At 54.4% G+C, this 25,228-nt stretch overlaps 3 protein-coding genes across 10 annotated transcripts in view; 2 read left to right on the top strand and 1 right to left on the bottom strand.

Moving 5' to 3' along the window:
- GRIK5 (glutamate ionotropic receptor kainate type subunit 5) overlaps positions 1–11,395 on the bottom strand; it is a 76,780-nt gene extending 65,385 nt beyond the window's left edge. For 3 of the 6 annotated variants that reach the window (XR_010138625.1, XM_063720116.1, XM_063720113.1), the window contains exons 1-5: positions 7,232–11,395; positions 3,680–3,808; positions 3,218–3,382; positions 730–827; positions 460–625 (exon numbers count right to left, since the gene is read on the bottom strand). Coding sequence is in view for 5 of the 6 variants with exons in the window: in XM_063720116.1 (XP_063576186.1) it covers positions 460–625; positions 730–827; positions 3,218–3,382; positions 3,680–3,758 (508 nt within the window). In the remaining variant the exon portion in view is untranslated. The remainder of the gene's footprint in view (positions 1–459; positions 626–729; positions 828–3,217; positions 3,383–3,679; positions 3,809–7,231) is intronic. The other 3 variants (XM_054540509.2, XM_063720114.1, XM_063720115.1) reach the window with 3 other exon arrangements.
- Positions 1–25,228, top strand: part of LOC103888610 (CEA cell adhesion molecule 6) — a 913,736-nt gene that overhangs the window by 310,309 nt on the left and 578,199 nt on the right. The gene's annotated exons all lie outside the window — the stretch shown is intronic.
- On the top strand, positions 14,331–21,315 carry ZNF574 (zinc finger protein 574). 3 transcript variants are annotated; one of them, NM_001133450.1, is given in 2 exon segments: positions 14,331–14,463; positions 16,780–19,735. In NM_001133450.1, a coding segment is annotated over 1 exon segment (2,688 nt). In that variant the 5' UTR covers positions 14,331–14,463; positions 16,780–16,799; the 3' UTR covers positions 19,488–19,735.

The following is a 25,228-nucleotide window of genomic DNA, read 5'->3' on the forward strand; positions in this document are numbered from 1 at the left end:
CCTCTTTCTTCCCACACCCGTCAGGTTCAGCTTGGATGTCTCTTTCTCATAGACACAGGCTCTGAACCTCCCAGATGGATTAGGATCCCTCCTATGGGATACCAGAGTCTCCACGTGCCTCCTGGCAGCACACATACCACTCTGTATCACAACAGCTCAATGACCAACAACCTCCACTAGAACCGGAGTTCCAAGCACCCAGGGACCACGCCCAGGGCCTAGCAGAGGGCCTTGACATGGCAGGTGCTTAGTCACCATCTGGGGACTAAATGGATCTCTTTGGGGAGAGAAGGGGTCTGTGGAACCAGAGGCCTCGGTTTCTGAAGATGGGAGAAGAGCCTGGTGCCTGGGTGCCCCAGGGTTCTAACCAGGGAGCAGTGAACCACTGTGTGGGACACCAGATCTCTTGGGAAGGGGTGTCTGGGGGAACAGAAAACAAAACATTCAGTTCTCCCTCACACTCAGCCTTGGCGCAGATGAGACTGGCCGAGGGGTAGTTGAAGGACTTGAGGATTCGGGAGACTGCCAAGCTGACGTCCTCGTTACTGGGGTACAGGCTGACAGACGCGAAGCGAAGGTACTGAAGGCGGGGTGTCTCCTCGGGACCCACCTTGATGTGGGGGATCTGGACAAAGAGGAAACTTTGGCCTCCATCCTGCTTCTCCGCCCAGCCCTCGCCTCCCAGGGACCCGCTCCCCACAAAGCCCCGGCCCACGCTCCCCACCTCACCTCCTTCTCTCCACAGATATGGCTCACGGTGGAGGCAGATGCTGGGCTGGAGGAGGGCCCAAGGACAGACACAACCCCTTTGGGTAAGATCTGACACACTGCGTGGGAAGGGGAAGAGACCACAGAGTCAGGGACCCCCTGCCTCCTCTCCTTCCCCATCCCTCAGGGAGCCGCCATGGCCCAGGAGATGATCAGACACTGGCAACTGCCTGATCCTCTTCTGCCATCCGGGACCCAGAAGGCCAGTCTCTGACCCCACCCAACAAGTGAACATGAGGGGGCATGAGACGGAGAGAGATGAGGACACAGCAACAGAGGGACAGGTCAGGCCAAGGGAGATCAAAGGAAGGGATGAAGAGAAAGAGACACCAGGGGCCTCCTCTGCCTACAAAGCCTGTGCCTAGTCCCTCAGCCGCTGTTGTTCTCAACCTTTTCAGCCATGCCACAACCCACGGTGCACTCACCATCTCCTCCCCTGACCCCACAGCCCAGGTCCCCTGGAGCCTTCCCATACTCCAAACACCACTCTCCCGCTGCACTTACTTCCTCCTCTTTCTTCTGCTCTCTTCCTCCTTATACATATGTGTGTCTCAAGACTGGGAGGTGGAAAGCTGTTCTTTTTGCTTGTCCAGTGCCTGTTCTCATGGCAGAACCCTAACTTCTCCTGGGGGAACTATCCCCACCCTTCAGTCCAGGGTTCCCAGGATTGACTGGCACCTGATGCAGGCCTTGGGGAGTCACAGAACTCCATTTTTCTAGCCATGGCAACTGGTTCAGAAATACATATGGGTGCAAATCAGACCATGGGGCACCTTCCCCAGGTCTTTTGCTACAATTATCACTCGGTTTGCTAAACTGGTGAGATGTAAGCTTGGTGCTGCTGGGGCCATCTCACCACCAGTTGAGAGAGCATTTCTGAAAATGAAGCCAACTCAGAGGAAAGCAGGCCTCAGAGGTAAAGACACAGAGAGATTCCCAGGATGTCATCTGAATGCCTGAATCCAGCCATGCCTGAAACAATCCTAGGCCATCTTTTGAACACCTGGATTCAGCCATGCCTGAAATTTGTCCTTAGGTCTTTTAGTGACATGAGCTAATAAGTTCTCTTTTTTCCTTAAACCAGGCTGAGTTTGGTTTCTGCCACCTCTAACTAAAGGCATCATAACTGAACACCTCATTTCCTCCAAACTGGCTCCTTCTGGACCTTCCACACTGGTGAGGGCCCCACCATTCACACAGACCAGATGCCTGGAAATGGTCCTTGCCTTCACTCTCTCTCCTGACAGTCAGTTAGTCACCATGTTCTGTCTCTTCTTTGTCCTCAAATTTCTCACATCTATCCCCTTCTCTTCAACCCCTTGGCCCCTGCCCTAGTTTAGGACTCTCAACTCAGACATATATCAGAGTACACACTCATCACCCAAATCCAGTTTCCAGATTCTCTTTCTAGAAGCCTCACTCCCTGGTATAGACCTATCAATGGCTTCCCAGTGCCTGTCGGTGAAGGTGGCATCTTTCACCCTGGCACTGTAGCCTCCTTGAGCTGGCCTGACAATCTGCACAGCCTTGCTTCCTACTGCTCTGTCACACTTAGCTCTGAAGTCTCTCACAATCTCTCCAAATATGTCCTGAATCCAGATGGATTCAGGATGGGCTCAACCCCACACCCCCCCCATTTCTTGGCTCCAAATACTTCCCTCTGCCCCCACCCCGATCCCCACCCCATCTCCAGACTCTAGGCACATGCCTGGAAAGCCGTCTGCCTCCTCACCCTCCATCCCAGCTTCTCCCAAGTTGTACTCTGTGCCACATCAGCCAAAAAAGCCTGTGAAACGCCATACCCCATTCTTCCTCTTAGTGATCTGAAACATACACAAACACCATAAAGCCTCTGATAAGGCCTGCAGGAAAGAAACCTGTCTAAAACATGTTTTAAGGCAGCATCTCCCAAAGGTCTAACTCCAGCACATCTGTTCAAGTGACACCTTCGAACATTCAGCCCATCAGTATTCCATAGACACTTCCACACCCCTGTGATGTGGCCGGCCGTGCTTGGAGCCACGCCACTCTTTCTACATCCTGTTCACCTTTCAGAGCCCAGCTTCAGACTAGTCTTCTCCAGAATGCCTTTGCTGACCCTCGCCCAAGCCTCCTGCCCTCCATGCCTGGGGCTTGTTATTAAGCTCTGGGGGCTTTATTAAGCTCTGGGGGCTAACAAGCATCCCCAGTCAGCTGGGATGATAGGGCTTATCTTTTCAACGCCGCCCCGCGCTCCTACAGAGCAGAACTGGGGCTTATGCTCTCCCTCCTCTCCAACCCCCAGGCCCAGTAGCAGCCATGTCTGGGAAGAAGGCAGAGACAAACACAAAAGAAGGGGGAGGATGGAGCTAGAAGAGGACAAGGCCAGGCCAGAGGCCAGGGGCAGACGGATGGACTGAGGACCACCAACCTGCCCTGCCTCACCCCACGCCCCCATGGCCCCGCTCACTGGTGTCCGTGGTCTCGTATTGGCTATCCCGCTGCAGCTCAAAGATGTCTACTTCCACTCGGGCCTTGGCTGGGACCTCGATGATCCCGTTGATCTGCTCCCGGGCCAGGGCCAAGGCCAGACGCTCACCGCGGCCACACACTGTCTGATCATCCAGGATTGCAGCTGAGGGGACACAGGGGTTGGGGACCAGACTCCTGAGTCCTGAGGAAGGAGGGGGCTGTGGTCTTGGACTCCAGGGCTCTAGGGTGAGGTGGGTATAGGGACCAGGGATCTAGACACCTGGATCTGAGGTTGGTGGGAGCTAGGGGTCTGGACTCCTGGGGGAAGGAGGAACTGGAGGCTGGGACTCCTTGCTGCTGAAGAGAGCTGAGACCTGGGTCCTGAGGGACTGGCATGCCTGGGTCCCCAGAGGAGCCCCAGGGCCTGAGGATGCAGGGGCAGGGTGCGGGAGGGCCTCACCCATGCGCAGTGATGAGAGCACCTGGCAGCTGGGGCTGGCGAAGGCAACAATCAGCAGCAGCAGCAGCTCAGCCGGCATCTTCCTCCCCTCCTCATGGGGACGCAGCTGCCGCGGCCCCCACTCGCCACCTGCAGGGAGACCCCCCCCCAGCCCAAGGGGAGATTACTATGTGGTGGGATGGAACCCCTTGGAGGCCTGCTGGATGGGGTGGTCACAGAAGCCTTGGGGACATTGTTGGCAAGCAGTTCACAGCTCTGCAGAGCCCTGCTCCGTTTAGAAGCTGGCAATACTGAGGGCATTGCGAGAAGGGAAGCTCAGCTCAGAGGGGCACTACCAGAGCGGAGGTCACAGTGCTCAGGCGCTGAGTAGGACAGGCTGCAAGAGAGAGGATGGGCACAGCTACCAAAACAGGACGGAGGCGTGCGAGGTTCTCAGGTAGGAGTGAATTCCTGGGACCAGCCCCACCCTAATAGGAAACCAGGAAGTGCCACCCCCCAACCCAGTCCCGCCCCTGTCTCTGGGCAGGCAGCCGTTACCAGGCAACAGAAACCAGCTGGAGAGGATGCGGTGGTTGCTAGGCAACCCCATCCCAGGCCTCACTTGCCACTTTCCTAACGTCCCCGGTTCCCACAATCCCATGGGGAGAGAGGCCTGGACATCCGAGGTCTGGAGGGGAGAGTATCTGGGAGTTAGGAAACTTCGGGAGAGATGGAGAGATGGAGAAAAAGAGAGACAGGCACACACAGAACCCCACAGATGAATGGACCCAGAGCAGCAAAAGAGAAAAAAAAAAAAAAAAGCAAAGAGAGAGAAGGGAGGAAACAGAGAAAGTGAAAGAGAGGCTTAGAGAAGAGAAAGACAGAGAGACTCAGAAAGGAAGAAAGGACAAAATAGATAGAAATACAAGGGAAGAGAAAGACAAGACAATAGGAAAATGGGGGTAGAAACGGAGAGAAAAGAGGAGAGTTACAGGGAGGCAGGGAGAGGACTAGGAGGGAGAAAGAGGGAAGAGACAGGAGGATGAGGAGGCAAGATAAAGAAAGGACAGAGCAGGGAGCGGAGGAAAGAGGGGCAAGCTGGAGTGGGGGAAACCAAGGCACAGGCGAGACACAGGAAGAGGGAGACAGAGTATGGAGAAAAGATAGGAACCGACTCGGATACAAGCAGGAAGAGCTGGAAGGGAGGAGTTAGTAAGGCAGGGAGTGAGCTGCCTGCCAGAAGTGGGTGCCATACCGCTGCCCCCCACCCTACTGGGGAGCAGAAGTAAAGGAGGAGATGGTGCATCTTTGCTCTTCACTACTCTCCACCCCTAAGGAGTCAGGGATTCCTCTAGGCACCCCGGCTTTCTGCAGGGCAACCACTGGGCAAGGAGTTTGGCCAGATGCACAGCTCCGCTCCCCCGGGCTGAGGGCTGTGCCCCAAGGGAAGGGATGCTTGGGTTTCCATGGAATAGGGTTACTGTGGGGGGCCCAGAATGCTGTGAAGCGGGCCTGGACACCGGACCCCACTCAGTCCCCATGGAAGGACAGCTTGAGCTGGTGAAACTGTGGAATGAGAACTTCGAGGGAAGGATAGAGGCACAAGTCCTTCTCACCATCTCAAGTGGCCTGGAAAACCTAGGCTGGGGATCAGTCCCAGCTCTGCCCCCGACTCACTGCGTGATCTTGAGCAAGTCACTGCCCTCTAGGCCTCTGACAAGAAGAGAGTGCTGGGTGGGAGAGTATACTGGACAGGCTGGGGACTGCAAACTATAATGTGGATTAAGGTGAAAGCTTGTCAAGGATGGAGGTGCAAGGGATGCTGGGAGACCCGGAAGGAGCGCTCACAGTGGGAGGAGTGTGAAGGGCGGAGCTAGGAGAGAGGCAGGAGTGGAGTGGGTCATCCTGAGACACCAGGGACTCCTGGGGCAAATCAGGGAGCAGAGGACAAAGGACAGAAAGACGGAGGGAGAGATGGGGCAGAAGGACACGGACCCACAGGTGGCAGCCAAAGGTGGGAGCAGACAGAGAAAGACAGGGTTGAGGGGCAGCAGGTGGACACAGAGATACACACAGAAAGACAGCCCAAGAGGTAGAAACTGAGGCTAAGTGAGAAAGCAAGAGACAAACACAGCCTAGAGGCGAGACACCAAAGGAGATAGAGACAGGGCAGGTAGGGTGTCAGGCAGGCCCAGGACTCAGCCCCAGAGACTGGGCAAAGCCAGATAAAAGTCAAAACCCAGCAGAGAGCTGAGCAACAGCGGGCACAGGAGAGACATCAGCAAAGATGAGAGTCAAGGAGGGCCAGCGAAGGCACACAGGGTGAGGCAGAAGGCAAAGGGAGATAAAGAAACAGCAGCAGGTACAAGACTTGGGAGAAGGAAAGAAATGGCCAAACTCTACAAAGAGAGAGGGCCAGTCGGAAAGAGAGACAGTATGTCGGAGCTGCACGACAGGCCCATAGAAGAGGAAGGGGCAAGGGGGAAAAGCACCTGAGAGAGAGAAAGGGGGAGTCAGGGAGGGAAACTGAGGTGGGGAGATGGAGTGAGTGCACTAGAGGGGCACAGGCAGGAACAGGGCAAGCTCCCGCAGGAGAGGCCAGACCCACACAGAGGCATAGCCACCCCAAGACACTCAGGAATGCCGTGCAGGAGAGCAGGAGATCCCGGGGCCTGAAAGCCCCCAGACATGGAGAGGAATGGGAGCAGAAAGGCCACACAAGGTAACACAGAAGTGGGGAGAGAGAATGGGAGTGGAAAGAGCCAGAACAGCCAGGAAAAGTCAGCATGGACCATGAAGCGGTGCGGCAGCAGCTGAGGAGGGAGGGACGGAGGAGCCGGGCACCCAGAGTGGATCTGGGGGAAAGAGGTGGAAAAGTGACAGAGGGAAGACAGCCTCCAAGCTCAGAGGCAGAGAGAGGGAGGAGGACAGGTGAGCGGAGGCACAGAATGGAAAGAGAAGTGGAAAGAGACCTGCCGGGGGAGACTTGGAAAGAGGGAAGCCAGGGTGGAGGAGTTCTGACAGAGAGAGGGATCTAAACAGAGACATGCCGAGAGTAACCTGGGCTAACAGCAAGGAGAGAAGTTGGGCAGAGTCAGAGACGGGCCCAAGAGACACAGGAAATGGGGGCTCAAAAGCGGAAAGACATATCCAGGAGATAGAGACTGGATGGGGTGGGGACAGGGCCAAGGCCCACCGCAGGCAGAGGATGAGGCTCAGAGGAACAGAAAGAGCCAGTCTGGGACCAGGACGGAGGCTTGGAGACAGCAGGGGCACGGACATGCCAGGTGCCCGGGGTAAGTAAAGCCCAAGTAAGAGCAGTCAGCCCCGTAGGACCCCAGAAAGCTGGAGGGCCGGGGGTGGCAGTCAGCTATGTACCCAGAAGAAGGGGTGAGAAGAGGTCGAGGTGAATGGACGCTGAGGAGATGGAGGGCGCAGAGCAGGCCCCTAGTGGGGGAGGGTATTTGCCAGTCCGGAGAACGGGGAGAATGTGGTGCCCCCCTGCCAGGTGGCACCAAGCCCAGCCTTCCAGGACCCAGAACCCAGCCCAATCCCCGCCCTGCAGACACTCACGGATCCTGGTGGGACGGAGGGCTGGGCTCCCTCGAGGCCCGAGGACCGACAGCGGGAGGTGCTCTGGCGCTGGGTGGCGGTGGGGCTGGGCGGGGGGAGAGGGCAGTCCACAGGGCCCCCTCCCCCGCCGCCAGCGGTGGCCCCCAACTAATCCAAAACGGTGGCTCCACAGGAGCAGGGAGGAAGGACAGGTGGAAGAGGAGAGGGCGGGCCGGGGAGGGGAGGAAGGGGAAAGGAGAAAATGGAGGAGAGAAGGGGATAGAGGAGAGGGGGAAGGAGCAAATGGAGGGGAAGGAGGGAGGAAAGGAGGAGAGGAAGGTGAAAGCGGAAGGGGGGGCACAGGCAAAGCCGGGGGAGGGGGAAGCTGGCCCAGGAAAGGGCCCCCGCCCCCTCCCCTAGCCGGGCCGGCCTGGGGGGGCCACAGGGGGCGAGGACTGGGTGGAGAAAAGGAAGCCGGCCATCAGGAGAAGTGGGGGAGGGGAGGGCCTGCTGGGGGAGGGGGCCGCCCCCTTTCCCCCTCCCCCCTGGAGCCTGGGCCCTGCCCTGGTTGAGGCAAGGGCCCGGAGTCCTCAAGCCCTCAGCCCCCACGGGAAAAGCATGCTGGGGGCGGGGAGAGCCCGGGAGTGGAGGGCTGGGGAGGATGGAGAGCTGGGAGACCCGGAGAGGCCAAGAAGGGGGCAAATGAGGTGGAGAGATAGGGAGGAGGGAGAGGAGAATGGAGAGAAGCAGGTGGAAGAGAAAGGCGGAGGAGGGTGGGGTGTCCCAGGGGCTCCCGGTGCTGGGCCTCAGTGGGAGGGCTTGGCCACAGACTCCTGGTTCCCTGTGAGGAGAAGCTGCTGCCGGCTCCAGTCCCCGGCTGGGCCTGCCTCCCCGCCGCTGGCTGCCGCCACCGCTGCCGCCACCGCTCAGTCTCCCCTCCGAGGCCGCCGCCTGCCGCCTGCGCTGGGTCCTGGAGCGCGGGGGTGGGGGGGTGGTTGGTGGGAGAGAGATGAGGGAGGGAGGGAGGGAGGCAGGGAGGAGGGCGGGCAGGAGGAAGGGAGGGAGGCAGGCAGAGAGCGAGTAGGGAGGGGAGTCAGGGGAGGGGGAGCCTGTATTGGTTGGGGCTGGGGGCCCCCCGCGAGGAGAATGCTGATGAGAAGAAGGAGCTGCATTGGATGGAGGGCCCACCCCCGAGCCACCCCCTCTACCACACCATGCCACCGCCCTGCCCAGGCAGCCCTGGGCACAGGAGCCCACAGAGAGGAGAGGCAAGGAGACCCAGGGAGAAGGCCACTGAGATGAGGGGAGAGGGCTACAGAGATGAAGAGAAATGAAGAGAAGAGAGACAGCTGTCAAGACTGTCCAGAGAAGTGGGCCGAGACCCACAAACCCCACAAGGACAAGGACAGGAAAAGCCCAGGGATAAGAAAGAAAGGCCCATGGAGACAAGGGAGCAGCCTACAGAGACAAGCAAAAGGACCTCGGAGACAAGGGGCGGTAATGTGGACATAGAGACCTCCCGCGAAGGAAAACAGGAGAGAAGCCAGAGACACAAGAGAGAGGCCCCTGGAAACAGAAAGCACTCCTCAGATATGGGGAGCGGTCCACAGTGCAGGGAGAGAGCCAAGGAGAGCTGAAGAAGGTCACAGAAACAAGGGAGGCCTACAGACACCAGGGGACCAAAAAGACAAGGATGTGGCTCATAGACACAAGCGAGCCACTAAGGCAGGAGCTGCCCGCCTGGAGATGCAGGGCAAGCCTCCCCCAATATAAATAGCTCCTATAGAAGTGAGGGGATGGGTGGTGAGTATGAGAATTCCCTGTAGTGCACAGAGAAATCCTTGGGACCCACAGAGATGAGTGGGTGGAGAGAAGGGGCCCTCATTCTCTAGTCGCAGGAGCAGAGAGGCAGTGGGAAAGGTGGATGGGACAAGGAGAGGGAGCTGGAGGGCAGAGCCAGAAGTGGGAGACTCCTTCCCAGGGAACACTCTGCAGCCTCTCAGAAGAAGCTGAGCAGGGCAGGGGGATGGAAAAGAGAAGCGACACAGATCTTGGAGTGGGGGTGGGTGGTGCATGGCTGGGTGGGGGGTGAAATTTGGGGGGAAGAAACATGACAGTTGGCACCGAAGGCTGAGCCCGTGACTCACCACCACCCCCGATGCTCGTGATGGGGAGGAGACACTGACACACTCACGTGCGGCCCACAGCACATGTGACCACATGCCTCGAACACACAGCTGGCACATGGCAACTCCTGGACCACATGCCAGCCTAGCACAGGAAGCCCTCTGTAAGCTGGCATGTGGGGCATCCTGGACACACATCTGACACATATATCTGACGCTGAAGGACCACCAACTTTGCACACACCTCCTTACCCCACTTGGTCAACATCTACACCCGCCCCTCAAACACCCACACTCAACTCCAGTCAGGCCTAAAAGCCCAGATTCACACCTGCCTCTGGGACTTTGCTTATGAAGGACCTCAACACAGAACACCATCCTTTCGACCAGGGCAGTGGCTCATTCCTGTAATCCCAGCACTTTGGAAGGCCGGGGCAGGTGGACCACCTGAGGTTGGGAATTCAAGACCAGCCTGGCCAACATGGCAAAACCCCGTCACTACTAAAAATACAAAAATTAGCCAGGCCCGGTGGCACACTCCTTTAGTCCCAGCTACTTGGGAGGCTGAGGCACAAGAATTGCTTGAACCTAGGAGGCAGAGGTTGCTGTGAGCCATGATCATGCCACTGCACTCCAGCATGGGAGACAGAGCAAGACTCCATCTCCAAAAAAAAAAAAAAACAACAAAAAACAAACCACCATCCCCTCTAAATTCAACCTGTCCCGGAAATCCTAGCCAGTCCTGCGCTACCACCTTCAGAAAGACCGGTCCAGGCCTCAGCTTATTCCTATATGATCTGGAGAAAAGAGACCTGCACAACCCAAATCAAGTTGAGAAGTCCAAGCAAAAGGCCTGAGAAGTTACCCAGATCCTCAGATTTTCTTTTTTTTTTTTTTTTTTTTTTTTTGAGATGGAGTCTCGCTCTGTTGTCCAGACTGGAGTGCAGTGGCATGATCTCAGCTCACTTCAAGTTCCGCCTCCCGGGTTCACGCCATTCTCCTGCCTCAGTCTCCTGAGTAGCTGGTACTACAGGCGCCCGCCACCATACCAGGCTAAATTTTTTTGTATTTTTAGTAGAGACAGGGTTTCACCATGTTAGCCAGGATGGTCTCGATCTCCTGACTTCGTGATCTGCCTGCCTCGGCCTCCCAAAGGGCTGGGATTACAGGCGTGAGCCACCGTGCCCGGCCAGATTTTATTTTCTTTTCTTTTTTCTTTCTTTCTTTTTTTTTTTTCTTGAGATGGAGTTTCGCTCTTGTTGCCCAGGTTGGAGTGCAATGGCGTGATCTTGGCTCACTGCAACCTCCGCCTCCGGGGTTCAAGTGATTCTCCTGCCTCAGCCTCCTGAGTAGCTGGGATTACAGGCATGCACCACCATGCCCGACTAATTTTGTATTTTTAGTAGAGACGGCGTTTTTCAAGTGGGGAAAAGGAGGTTTCAGCAGAAGCAAGAATCTGCCCAAGGTCACACAGCCTGTCAAAAACTGAGCATGGCTTCCACTTCTCTGGCACCTACCCCAGGTGATTTTGCCCTAAGGGCAAACCCAGACTGCTTCAGAGCAGGCCAAGCCTAGCTTTAGCTCACTAATTTCCACCAACTCTCTCCTCCACTTCTTGCATTCATCCCTTCAACATGCAACCACTTGAACTTCCCGCCTGCCAGGCAGGTGAGCCTGGGGGCCAAGAATATAGACTTTAAGGTCAACTCCTGGGTTGGAATCCTGACTCTTCCTAACTATGGGAACTACGACTAGTTACTTCTCTGGGCCTCGATGTTTTGTAGAGTCAGCATGACAGTTTCTCTCTCATAGGGTTGTTGAGAGGATTAAACCGAGTAATGCATGTAAGCATTGAGCATAATACTTAGCACATCATAATACACTCAAGAGATATTAGTTATTATTATTAGGCTCCCGGAGATACTAATAAGAATAACAACTGGCCAGACACAGTGGCTCACACATGTAATCCCACCATTTTGGGAGGCCAAGGCAGGAGGATAGCTTGAGCCCAGGAGTTCTGAGACCAGCCTGGGCAACATAGTGAGACCCTATCTCTATTAAAAAAAAAAAAAAAAAAAAAAACCCGGGCATGGTGGCTCATGCCTGTAATCCCAGCACTTTGGGAGGTTGAGGTAGATGGATCAACTTGAGGCCAGGAGCTCGAGACCAGCCCGGCCAATGTGGCAAAAACCCGTCTCTACCAAAAACTATGAAAAATTAGCAGGGCATGGCGGTGTATGCCTGTAATCCCAGCTACTCAGGAGGCTGAAAATTGCTTGAGCCTGGGAGGCAGAGGTTGCAGTTAGCTGAGATCACACCACTGCACTCCAGCCTGGGTGACAGAGCTAGACTGTCTCAATAAAAAAAAAAAAAAAAAAAAAAAAAAAAAAATTAGCGGCTGGGCACAGTGGCTCACGCCTGTAATCCCAACACTTTGAGAGGCTGATGGGGGAGGGGGCGGGGTGGATCACCTGAGGTCAGGAGTTCGAGACCAGCCTGGCCAACATGGCAAAACCCCGTCTCTACTAAAAATACAAAAATTAGCCGAGCGTGGTGGTGTCTGCCTGTAGTCCCAGCTACTCAGGAGGCTTAGGCAGGAGAATCACTTGAACCCAGGAGGCGGAGGTTGCAGTGAGCTGAGATCGTGCCACTGTACTCCAGCCCAGGCGGTGGGCGAAAGTGAGACTCCCTCTCAAAAAAAAAAAAATTTAATTTAATTTAAAAAATAGGCCAGGTGCAGTGGCTCACGCCTATAATTTCAGCACTTTGGGAAGCCAAGGCGGGTGGATCACGAGGTCAGGAGATTGAGACCATCCTGGCCAACACGGTGAAACCCCGTCTCTACTAAAAATACAAAAATTAAGCCGGGCGCGGTGGCTCAAGCCTGTAATCCCAGCACTTTGGGAGGCCGAGGCAGGCGGATCACGAGGTCAAGAGATTGAGACCATCCCGGCTAACACGGTGAAACCCTGCCTCTACTAAAAATACAAAAAAATTAGCCGGGCCTGGCGGCGAACGCCTGTAGTCCCAGCTACTCAGGAGGCTGAGGCAGAATAGCGTGAACCCGGGAGGCGGAGCTTGCAGTGAGCCGAGATCGCGCCACTGCACTCCAGCCTGGGAGACAGAGCAAGACTCCGTCTCAAACAAACAACAAAAAAAAATTAGCCAGGCGTGGTGGCGAGCACCTGTAGTCACAGGTACTCAGGAGGCTGAGGCAGGAGAATCACTTGAACCTGGGAGGCGGAGGTTGCAGTGAGCCGAGATCGCGCCACTGCACTCCAGCCTGGGCGGCAGAGCAAGACTCTGTCTCATAAATAAATAAATAAATAAATAAATAAATAAATAAATAAAATTAAATAAAATGAGTAACTCCTAGATGTCTTTTACTCTGTGCCTCACATGAGATGGGCTATTAGCCCCATTTCACAGATTAGAAACTTAGGCTCAGGACAGTTGACTTGCCCTAGAACCAGGATTCCAATCCGGGAATCTGTTTTAACTATACATGCCTGGTGTTACGGAATTTAATCCATGAGAAGGTTAGGACATCTAGTGACCAAATGGCCATAGAATTGGCCCCGGGTCTCACTGTGAGACGCATCCCATAGTGGCTTCAGGCAAGTAAATAAATAACACAATTCTGAGAGTCAGTTTCCTCATCCGAGAAGTTGAAATTCCTCTGTGTTTGGGTTCAAGGAGTAGGTCTGGAAACGTTTCTTTTTTTCTTTTAGATGGAGTCTCGCTCTGTCGCCCAGGCTGGAGTGCAGTGGCGTGATCTCGGCTCACTGCGACCTCGGCCTCCTGGGTGCAATCAAATCTCGTGCCTCAGCCTCCCGAGTTGCTGGGGTTACAGGTACGAGCTACCACGCCCAGCTAATTTTCTGTATTTTTAGTAAAGATGGTAGTTTCACCAGGTTGGCCAGGTGGGTCTCGAATGCCTGTCTTCAAGTGAGGAACCCGCCTCAGCGTCCCAAAATGTTGGGATTACAGGCGTGAGCCACCACGTCCAGCCTGGAAACGTTTCTAACAGTACTGGGGCAACTCCCTCCCAAGGCCCTGAGGGGCGCAGGAACGAGGTGAGTAGGAATGGCCAGAGCCCCTTGGACACATGGGACCCCACTCTCGAGGTGTAAGGGTCAGAGTCACCCCGGAAGGAGGTGGAGTGGTGTCCGCCCGCTACCGGCTCACTTCCTTCAGGCTCTCACCCCGATTGTCCTTCAGGTCCTCTACCCACCACATTCTCTATTTCTTCCAATGAAATTGTCCCTGCTTCTTCTTTTTCTCCATATCCTCGCTCTCCTTGCTTCCCCTCTGACATTTCTCCTCTCTCCACCTCCCAAAAGTCCCCTCGGTCTTTTCTCTGTTTCTTCCTGTTGCCTTCATTCCCCTCCTTTTAATAAAATGAGTCTGGAACCTTGGTTTCCCTTTTCTCTCTCCATGTGACTGGTACTGCATGCAGTTTGCCCTCTCCCCATCGCGCTAAGTGGTTTCACTTTTTCCCTCTGACCCTCGGGGAAACCACAAAGGTTCCCGTGCCTCCAATCCCCCGCTCCAGCCCTCAAGGTGCCGCGTGCCTCAATTTCCCAGGCTCTTTCCTCCCTCTCCCTGTCCCCAACTCTGACTCCCTCACGGCGTCCCCAAGATGGCGCCCGCCGCCGCGCTCCGCCGCCTGACGTCATCGCACCGCCCTCCGCTCAGAGTTCCCCTCGGGAGCCGTCGGAGGCGGAGTCGAGAAGGAGGAGGAGCATCCTCTAGGGAGGATTAAAGGGGCGGGCACTATCCACCCGAGGGCTGACCGGTGAGGGAACGTCGCTAAAAGATTGGTTGGGCGCTGCGGGGAATCTCGACGCTCCTCACTATTGGCCCAAGCCTCAGAGACATGAACGTCGATTGGCCGAACGGCAGGGCCCGAGCGGGCGATGATTGGTTGCGTCCGGCCGTCCGTGCGGCGGCCGAGGAGGAAGGTGGGAGGGGCATTGCTGAGGGTAGCTGGGGGCGAGAGCGAGGCTACGGAGCAGGCGAGAGGCGACGGGGAGAGCTAGAGCGGGCGCAGCGTTAGGGTGGCCGTGCAAGAGGAGCCGTGGCCCGGGCCCGGGCCCGGGGCGTGCGAGACGGCGGAAGCAGGTGAGCGCGAGCGGGCGCGCGGAGGCCGGCCGGACTGCCCTCCCTGCCGCGGCGGCCTCTTCTCGCCAGGTCGCCTGCGCACTGAGGGCCTGAGGGGGTGCGCGCCGGGCAGTTAGGGCGGAGCGGCACCAACGGCCGACCGGGCGCGCGGGCAGCCAGGCGGGGGCCGGGCAGGAGCGGCGGGTGGGGAAGGGGCCTGGAGTCGCGTGCGGGGCTGAGTGAGGAGGGGCGGGGCTCGGGCTGGGGCTTTGGCGGGGCACCTGGGCGGGAATGGGAGGCCTCAGAGCTGTCCCAGCAGGGCTCCGCGCCTCCCCAGGGTTTGGGGTAAAGGACTTGGTGGTGTGGCAAGTCCAGGACGAAGGGGCTGGGCCGGTTAGACGGCACGTGGGTGCCCAGTTAGGGGCTTAGGGCGTGAGAAAGATAATTAACTTAATGGAGGGGGAAAATATCTAGTTCTTCCTGGAAAAAATTGGGGCGGTGAGAGGGGTTTTGGTGTGAAAAGATATTAGGAAATCGATATCCCCAAGGGAGCAGTTTAGAGCTAAGGAGGGGTCCAGTTGTAATGGATGGGGTTAAATTAATGTGAAGAGGCCTTAAACCAATGTGTCAGGAAATTGGGTACCCTTGGAATGCGTGGAGAGGGGTCTTTGTACAAAGAAGGATTAGGTGTATTTTAAAAGGGTGTCTGGGTGTCCCTAGAATGAGCTGGGGAAGGTAGTCTTTTTTAAGTACAGGTAATTAGGCCAAGGTGAAGATGGGATTTGGTTATTGGAAGGGGGAGGAAGTAAGGTGGGAGAGATCTGTGTGCTAAAGTGAGGGGTGCCTGGGAATTCCTGGAATGAGACTGAGAGGTTGCTAAGACGTTGAGGGGTCTGAGTACCCCCAAAGTAGGAGGCCGGTGAGAGGGGCTTGAGTGTGAGGAAGAGGGATCTGTGCTGGATTAAGGTGGTGATGGGGGTTCTGTATGAGAATAGGAGGTCCGGGTATCCCTAAAGGGGGTTTGGGCAGCAGGAGGGGTGTGTGTAAAAGTAGCTTAAGCCATTGTGAAAGATGGTCTGGATATCCCTGGAATGGGTTAGAGTGTGTGTGGATCTTTACACAAAGAAGAGGAGTTATGTTGCTACGAAGAGGAGGGTCTGAGCATCCCTAGAATGGGTTAGGGTGGGTTGGGTGTTTCATCAAATTAAAAAAGATTAGGTTAATAATCTGGAGGAGGATCTGGATATTCCTGAGATGGATTTGAGGGGGGGGTCTGTTTGCAAGAGAGGCATAGGTTGATATGAAATGAGGGTATGGGCATCCCTGAATGAGTGGCTGTGTATGAACAGGAAGGGTTTAAATCAATGGGAAGAGGGGATCTGGGTATCTCAGAGGGGATTAGAATTGTCGATTTGGTCTTGGTACAAAGAAGAGGTGATGAATGTAAAGAGTGGATAGATACCCTGGAGACAGGAGTTAGGGTGGTGGAAGGGCCTAGGTCTGAAGCGGGGAGGAGTAGGCTTTTGTGAAAATGGGTCTGGGTATTCTGGATAGGGGGTTAGGGTTGTAGGAGAGGGCCTTGATTTGTAGAGGAGGTTAAGTAATTATCATGAAGTGGTTAAGGTGGGCAACGTGTGGGTGTGGAGATGGGTTAGGCCAGTGTGAGCAAATTTGACTGGGGGGAAGGGATATAGTTTGACGTGAGGAATCTGGGCGCCCGAGGAAGAGTTGGTGGGTAGCAGGGGTTGCGTGTAAAGGGGAGGGGTGGCACCGTGTACAGTGCTGAAAGTGGAGTGGTGGAGCATTGGGCAGTTTGAGTGGTCTGGGTGTAAAAAGAAGTCTGAGAACCTGGGAGAAGGAGCAGAGGCCATGGGAGGGGTGTGGCTGGGAGAAACAGGTGGGGAAGGCCTATATGGGGTTTCAGTTGGGTACCTTGGAGAGGAATGGGGTGAGGTGAGTTGGTAAGAAAAGGAGTCAGTGGAAGGAGGTCTGAGTGGAGGTTCCCATGTGCTGGACGGAACTGTGGGGCCTGCTGTGAGGTGTGGGAGATGAGGGGACTGGACAGGTTACAAGGATCTGGTGGGTGGAGTTTGATGCAAGTTGATACAGAGGTGAGACTGGGGAAATTCCTGGGGAAGGGACTGCCTGGGAGATTTGTGTTTGGTGTTTGTTATGCTGAGGGGAGGAAGGATTATTGGGAAGGAGGCAGAATTTTAAAAATCGAAGGAAGAACCTAAGGGGGTGTAGATCTAAGGTATTAGGAGTGGAGAGTGATTAAAGGGAAGAGCTGAGGAATCGGTGACCTAACTGGTTTGTCCCCACTGTCTTCTCTTCCAGCCCAGGGCCTTGCTGCCGCCATGACTGAGGAATCGGAGGAGACAGTCCTGTACATTGAGCACCGCTATGTCTGCTCTGAGTGCAACCAGCTGTATGGATCCCTGGAAGAGGTGCTCATGCACCAAAACTCCCACGTGCCCCAGCAACACTTTGAGCTGGTGGGCGTGGCTGACCCCGGAGTCACTGTGGCCACAGACACAGCTTCAGGCACGGGCCTCTATCAGACCCTTGTGCAGGAGAGCCAGTACCAGTGCCTGGAGTGCGGTCAACTGCTGATGTCACCCAGCCAGCTCCTGGAGCACCAGGAGCTGCACCTGAAGATGATGGCACCCCAGGAGGCAGTGCCAGCTGAGCCACCACCTAAGGCACCACCCCTGAGCTCCAGCACCATCCACTACGAGTGTGTGGATTGCAAGGCTCTCTTTGCCAGCCAGGAGCTCTGGCTGAACCACCGGCAGACGCACCTCCGGGCCACACCCACCAAGGCTCCTGCTCCTGTTGTCCTGGGGTCCCCAGTTGTTCTAGGGCCTCCCGTGGGCCAGGCCCGAGTGGCTGTGGAGCACTCATACCGAAAGGCAGAAGAGGGTGGGGAAGGGGCGACTGTCCCATCTGCCGCTGCCACCACCACTGAGGTAGTGACTGAGGTGGAGCTGCTCCTCTACAAGTGCTCTGAGTGCTCCCAGCTCTTCCAGCTGCCGGCGGATTTCCTGGAGCATCAGGCTACTCACTTCCCTGCTCCTGTCCCCGAGTCTCAGGAGCCTGCCTTACAGCAGGAGGTGCAGGCCTCGTCACCTGCAGAGGTGCCTGTGTCTCAGCCTGACCCCTTGCCAGCTTCTGACCACAGTTATGAGCTGCGCAATGGTGAAGCCATTGGGCGGGATCGCCGGGGGCGCAGGGCCCGGAGGAACAACAGTGGAGAAGCAGGCGGGGCAGCCACACAGGAGCTCTTCTGCTCAGCCTGTGACCAGCTCTTTCTCTCACCCCACCAGCTACAGCAGCACCTACGGAGTCACCGGGAGGGCGTCTTTAAGTGCCCCCTGTGCAGTCGTGTCTTCCCCAGCCCTTCCAGTCTGGACCAGCACCTTGGAGACCACAGCAGCGAGTCACATTTCCTGTGTGTAGACTGTGGCCTGGCCTTCGGCACAGAGGCCCTCCTCCTGGCCCACCGGCGAGCCCACACCCCGAATCCTCTGCATTCATGTCCATGTGGAAAGACCTTTGTCAACCTTACCAAGTTCCTTTATCACCGGCGTACTCATGGGGTAGGGGGTGTCCCTCTGCCCACAACACCAGTCCCACCAGAGGAACCTGTCATTGGTTTCCCTGAGCCAGCCCCAGCAGAGACTGGAGAGCCAGAGGCCCCTGAGCCCCCTGTGTCTGAGGAGACTTCAGCAGGGCCCGCTGCCCCAGGCACCTACCGCTGCCTCCTATGCAGCCGTGAATTTGGAAAGGCCTTGCAGCTGACCCGGCACCAACGTTTTGTGCACCGGCTGGAGCGGCGCCATAAATGCAGCATTTGTGGCAAGATGTTCAAGAAGAAGTCCCACGTGCGTAACCACCTGCGCACGCACACAGGGGAGCGGCCCTTCCCCTGCCCTGACTGCTCCAAGCCCTTCAACTCACCTGCCAACCTGGCCCGCCACCGGCTCACACACACAGGAGAGCGGCCCTACCGGTGTGGGGACTGTGGCAAAGCTTTCACGCAAAGCTCCACGCTGAGGCAGCACCGGTTGGTGCATGCCCAGCACTTCCCCTACCGCTGCCAGGAATGTGGGGTGCGTTTTCACCGTCCTTACCGCCTGCTAATGCACCGCTACCATCACACAGGTGAATACCCCTACAAGTGTCGCGAGTGCCCCCGCTCCTTCTTGCTGCGCCGGCTGCTGGAGGTGCACCAGCTCGTGGTCCATGCCGGGCGCCAGCCCCACCGCTGCCCATCCTGTGGGGCTGCCTTCCCCTCCTCACTGCGGCTCCGGGAGCACCGCTGTGCAGCCGCTGCTGCCCAGGCCCCACGGCGCTTTGAGTGTGGCACCTGTGGCAAGAAAGTGGGCTCAGCTGCTCGACTGCAGGCACACGAGGCGGCCCATGCAGCTGCTGGGCCTGGAGAGGTCCTGGCTAAGGAGCCCCCTGCCCCTCGAGCCCCACGGGCCACTCGTGCACCAGTTGCCTCTCCAGCAGCCCTTGGAGGCACTGCTACAGCATCCCCTGCCCCTGCCCGCCGCCGGGGTCTAGAGTGCAGCGAGTGCAAGAAGCTGTTCAGCACAGAGACGTCACTGCAGGTGCACCGGCGCATCCACACAGGTGAGCGGCCGTACCCATGTCCAGACTGTGGCAAAGCTTTCCGTCAGAGTACCCACCTGAAAGACCACCGGCGCCTGCACACAGGTGAGCGGCCCTTTGCCTGTGAAGTGTGTGGCAAGGCCTTTGCCATCTCCATGCGCCTGGCAGAACATCGCCGCATCCACACAGGCGAACGACCCTACTCCTGCCCTGACTGTGGCAAGAGCTACCGCTCCTTCTCCAACCTCTGGAAGCACCGCAAGACCCATCAGCAGCAGCATCAGGCAGCTGTGCGGCAGCAGCTGGCAGAGGCGGAGGCTGCCGTTGGCCTGGCCGTGATGGAGACTGCTGTGGAGGCACTACCCCTGGTGGAAGCTATTGAGATCTACCCTCTGGCCGAGGCTGAGGGGGTCCAGATCAGTGGCTGACTCTGTCTGACTCTTCGGCACCTCCACGCCCTGTTGCTGAAGGCCCTCCAGCATCCCCTTAAGCATCTGTACATACTGTGTCCCTTCCTCTTCCCATCCCCACCACCTTGTAAGTTCTAAATTGGATTTATTCTTTCGTGAGGGGGGTGCTCTGGGGTCCTTGACACACATAAAGGTGCCCCCCAACCTTCCACCTCTTAGCACTGGTGACCCCAAAAATGAAACCATCAATAAAGACTGAGTTGCCAGCAGTGTGTAGAGTGGAATTTGGGAGTCATGGGTCTTACCTCTCATGGCTGCGTCACCAACACCCAGAAGTGGGCCTGGCAGGTAGTAGGGGTAGCAGGAGCTCAGTAAACATTTGCTGGGCTGAAGAGAATGTCCTGGTGTTCATGGGCATGGCTTTCGGAGCAGGGCCTTCACTTTACTGCTAGATGGAGGTAGCTTGGCTCTCTTGCCACTAGAGGTCCCATGGCTCTGTGGAATAGCTCAAGAGTGTTTGTACTGGTGGCAGGAACTTTCAAAGAAATCAGATTCTTACACCCCTGTCCCTGACTCCTGGCCTGATGTGGACCTTGTCTCCCAAGGCCATCTGATTTTCTCATTGATCCCCAAGAGCAAATGCAGGTAGGCATGATCTCTAGAGCTGTGGAATTAAAGGAGATTCTGAATAATATGTCTGGATGTAGGAAGATTCATGAGAGGTGGTGACTTGAATTCCCCTGGAGTTGGACTTTGGCTCAGCCAACAGATTTTTATTGTGAGAGATGGGTTGTTGGGATGGCTGGCCAATGTTTGAACATCTAGTTAGTCTCAAGTACTATATAACTGAATAATATTCACACTGATTACGTGAGAACATTTTGCAGGGAAGGAATCTCCAGTCAAAAGCATTGAGATGACTTGCCCAAGGTCAGATTCAGTCCAGGCAGGGCAGAGCTTGAATTTAAGCCTGATTTCATTTCATTTGGTTTAATCACCCATATGCTTTTCTCTCCACTCTGTTGCCTTCTGCATACTTTGGGGAGGGTGGTGGAGACAAGATGGGAGTATGTGACTGGTGGGATGCTAGGCTGCTGTGCTAGCCTTGTTTCTGAGACCCCCATCTCCCCAAAGATTATTCCAGATCTTTCTGTTGAACTCTTTTTCTTTTTCTTTTTGAGACAGAGTCTTTGCCGCCCAGGCTGGAGTGCAGTGGTGTGATCTCGGCTCACTGCAACCTCCACCTCCCAGGTTCAAGCGTTTCTCCTGCCTCAGCCTCCCGAGTAGCTGGGATTACAGGCACGTGCCACCACCCCCGGCTAAATTTTTGTGTTTTCAGTAGAGACGGGGTTTTACCATGTTGGCCAGGCTGGTCTCGAACTCCTGACCTCAGGTGATCCACCCACCTCAGCCTCCCAAAGTGCTGGGATTACAGGCATGAGCCACTGTGCCCGGCCTGAAAGAACCCTTTTTTTAAGGCAGGGTCTCACTCTATCGCCCAGGCTGGAGTGCAATGGCATGATCTTGGCTCACTGCAACCTCCGCCTCTTGGGTTCAAGCAATTCTGCCTCACCCTCCCAGGTAGCTGGGATTAGAGGTGCGCACCACCATGCCAGGCTAGTTTTTTGTATTTTTAGTAGAGACGGGGTTTCACCATGTTGGTCGGGCTGGTCTTGAACTCCTGACCTCAGGTGATCCACCCGCCTCAGCCTCCCAAAAGTGCTGGGATTACAGGCATGAGCCACCGTGTCTGGCCTAAAACAAATTCTAATAATAATTCTTGTAATAATTGTAAAAATTCTAATAATAATTGTTGTTGTAAAATAAATGACATAACATTTGAAAAGTTAATGTATTAAGGTTCTGTTTATACAAAAAAATACGTAATCAGGTTATGTGCATGTGTGTGTGTATGTGTGTATCCTACCTGTTATATGTATATAAATTACACAATAGATACAGTAAATAATATACATATATGTATATATAAACTTTTTTTATAGTTTTACTCTATAGCCATATAAACATACATTTTAATGTTTATATACATATATATAGTTCCAAATCCTAGGATTTGGAGTATTCTTTTTTTTTTTTAAATGAAGTTCTGGGGTACATGTGCAGAACATGCAGGTTTGTTACATAGGTATACACATGCCATGGTAGTTTGCTGTACCCATCAACCTGTCATCTGCATTAGGTATTTCTCCTAATGCTATCCCTCCCTAGCCCCCCACCCTCTGACAGGCCCTGGTGTGTGATGCTCCCCTCCCTGTGTCCACATGTTCTCATTGTTCAGCTTCCACTTAAGAGTGAGAACATGTGGTGTTTGGTTTTCTGTTCCTGTGTTAGGTTTTATTTTATCTTTTTATTAAAAATGGGGTCTTGCTGTGTTGGCCAGGCTGGTCTCAAACTCCTGGCCTCTAGGGATCATCCCATTTTGGCCTCCCAAAGTGCTGGGATTAGAGGCATGAGGCACCACACCTGGCCTGTTTTTTTCTATTTTTCAGAGTCTCGCTCTGTCACCCAGGCTGGAATGCAGTTGCACAGTCACCGCTCACTGCAGCCCCAACCTCCTAGGCTCAAGTGATCCTCCTGCCTCAGCCTCCCAAGTAGCTGGAACGACAGGCGAGCACCACCACATCTGGCTAATTTATTTTGTAGAGATGGGGTCTTGGGTTCTGTTTGGTTCTGACTGTGCCACCTTGAAGATGGGCCTGAACCAAATGATCTTCCTCCATGTACTATTTTTATGCCCCATCCCTGCTGACTTGTTTTGACAGTTGAGGAGCTTTGCTTTCTTTGTCTTGCCAAAACACTGCAGTGCTGACACTTTTTGTCTTACTAAATATGAAACCTATCTTTCACTCTATTCCTTTTTCCTGTGCCTGGATTCCCACAACCCTCATTATCGACTTTGCAGGATCCCAGCACCTGTGTGCCAAGCATACATTAGAGGATGGAACAGTGCTGAGGAAATGCAACAGCTTTTTTTTTTCCCTGAGATGGAGTCTTGCTCTGTCACCCAGGCTGGAGTGCAGTGGCATGATCTCAGCTCACTGCAACCTCTACCTCCCAGCTTCAAGTGATTCTTGTGCCTCAGCTGCCCGAGTAGCTGGGATTACAGGTGTGTACTACCATGCCCGGCTAATTTTTGTATTTTTAGTAGAATGGGGCTTCACCATGTTGGCCAGGCTAGTCTTGAACTCCTGGCTTCAAGTGATTCGCCGGCCTGGGCCTCCCAAAGTGCTGGGATTATAGGCATGAGCCACCACGCCCAGCCTTCCAGTGCATTTTCATTAATACCACTTCTGCTTTTCAGTGGTAAAGTCTTAGGGATCAGTCCATGGCCTGACGGCCTGCGGAAGCTGTTGCTACTGCCGAATAACAGATGGGCACAATAATTTGAGTAAGAGTTAATGTTGCTCTAAAAAGGAAGGAGGTTGGTGTGTACATTGTACCACCAGAAAACTTCAAAATCAACTCTGGTTGGTTGGTTTGAGACAGGGTCTCGCTCTGTCACCACCCAGGCTGGAGTGCAGTGGTGCTATCATAGCTCACTGCAGCCTTGGCCTCCTGGGCTCAAGAGATCCACCTCAGCCTCCTGAGTAGCTGGGACCACAGATGCACACCATCATGCCTAGTTAATTGTGTTCTTTTTTTTTTTTTTTTTTTTTGAGACGGAGTCTTGCTCTGTCACCCAGGCTGGAGTGCAGTGGCACAATCTTGGCTCACAGCAACCTCCACCTCCCAGGTTCAAGTGATTCTTCTGCCTCAGCCTCCCAAGTAGCTGGGACTACAGGCGCACACCACCACGCCCGGCTAATTTTTGTATTTTTAGTACAGACGGGGTTTCACCATACTGGCCAGGCTGGTCTCGAAGTCCTGACCTAATGATCCGCCTGCCTCGGCCTCCCAAAGTGCTGGGATTCCAGGCGTGAGCCACCACACTCAGCCCAATTTTGTTCAATTTTTGTAGAGATGGGGTCTCACTGTGTTGCCCAGGCTGGTGTCGAACTCCTGGGCTTAAGAGTTCTTCCTGCCTTGGCCTCCTAAATTCTAGGGTTACAGGCATGAGCCACCACACATAGCCTAGTTTTTTTGTTGTTTTTGTTTGTTTATTTTTGAGACGGAGTCTCGCTCTGTTGCCCAGGCTGGAGTGCGGTGGCGCAATCTCAGCTCACTGCAAGCTCTGACTCCAGGTTCACGCCATCCTCCTGCCTCAGCCTCCGGAGTAGCTGGGACCACAGGCGCCTGCCACCACGCCCGGCTAATTTTTTGTATTTTTAGTAGAGATGGAGTTTCACTGTGTTAGCCAGGATGGGCTCAATCTCCTGACCCCGTGATCCACCCGCCTCGGCCTCCCAAAGTGCTGGGATTACAGGTGTGAGCCACTGCACCCGGCCTTTTTTTTTTTTTTTTTGAGATGGAGTCTCGCTCTGTCGCCTGGTCTGGAGTGCAGTGACGCGACCTCGGCTCACTGCAACTTCCACCTCCTGGATTCAAGCTATTCTCCAGCCTCAGCCTCCCGAATAGCTGGGATTACAGGCGTGCGCCACCGCGTCTGGCTAATTTTTGTATTTTTAGTAGAGACGGGGTTTCACCATGTTGGCCAGGTTGATCTTGAACTCCTGACCTCAGGTGATCCGCCCGCCTCGGCCTCCCAAAGTGTTGGGATTACAGGCATGAGCCACCACGCCCGGCGTTTTTTTTTTGTTTTTGGTGGGGTTTTTTTGCATTTTTTTGGTGATGTGAAAAAATGACATATAACTCTTCTGTTAATTTATTTGACTATTTGTGAGGTTGAAACTTTTTAATGTGTTAATTGAAACTCTGGTTTTAAAGAGTCTCTTTAGTCCTCTGGGGAAGCATCCAGGGATGGAAATGAAGAGGTATTTGCTGGTTTCCTGGCTTTCTCATAGTTCTCATTTATTGAAGACAGTGTGCTGGAGCTCAGTCCTAAGCACTTTACTTAGACCATCATCCTACAACCTCGTGAGGTAGGTATTGTCCCTTATTTACAGATGAGGACACAGAAGCTCACATATTGAAGGTCATATATTTATAAAATGGCAGAACTGAGATTTGAATTCAGAAATATGAATTCATCCTAAATTCAAAGACTTGGTTCTTTGGCAAGAACATTTGTGCAGGTTTTACTTCCAAACATTCACTATTTTTTAAAATTTAATTTTTTTGTTTTTGTTTTTTAGACAAGGTCTCTCTCTGTTACCCAGACTGGAGTGCAGTGGCACGATCATGGTTCATTGCGGCCTCGACATCCCGGGCTCAAGCAATCCTCCCACCTCAGTCTCCCAAGTAGCTAGGACTAGACAGCAGGCACATGCCACCATGCCCAGTTGAGTTTTTGGGGCTTTTTTAGAGAAGAGTTCTATGTTGCCGAAACTGTGAACATTCACTATTGGAACAGAAGTAAAACCCTCCCTTCCCCAGCATACAGATCTCCAACCCCACACCCTGATTTCTTTACGACTGTTCCCAGGACACAGAGGAGACCAAGGGAGAGCAGGCATCATTTCTCTCTGTACAGTTTTAATTTTTTATTTTTTGATGTTTGTTGTTCAGATGAATGACACACTCAAGTTACAAAAATGGGGCTTTAAAAGAAGCACATTGTACAATGAACAAGCAGATTGGAGTTAAGAACACTGAAACGCTAACCCGCTACCACGAGAAGAGACAGGGAGGGGGTACAGGAAGGGAAGGAAGGGGCTAACAACACAGGGGTCAGACGGAAC

Source organism: Pongo abelii, chromosome 20 (genome assembly GCF_028885655.2).
Source record: "Pongo abelii isolate AG06213 chromosome 20, NHGRI_mPonAbe1-v2.0_pri, whole genome shotgun sequence".
Classification (NCBI taxonomy): domain Eukaryota; kingdom Metazoa; phylum Chordata; class Mammalia; order Primates; family Hominidae; genus Pongo; species Pongo abelii.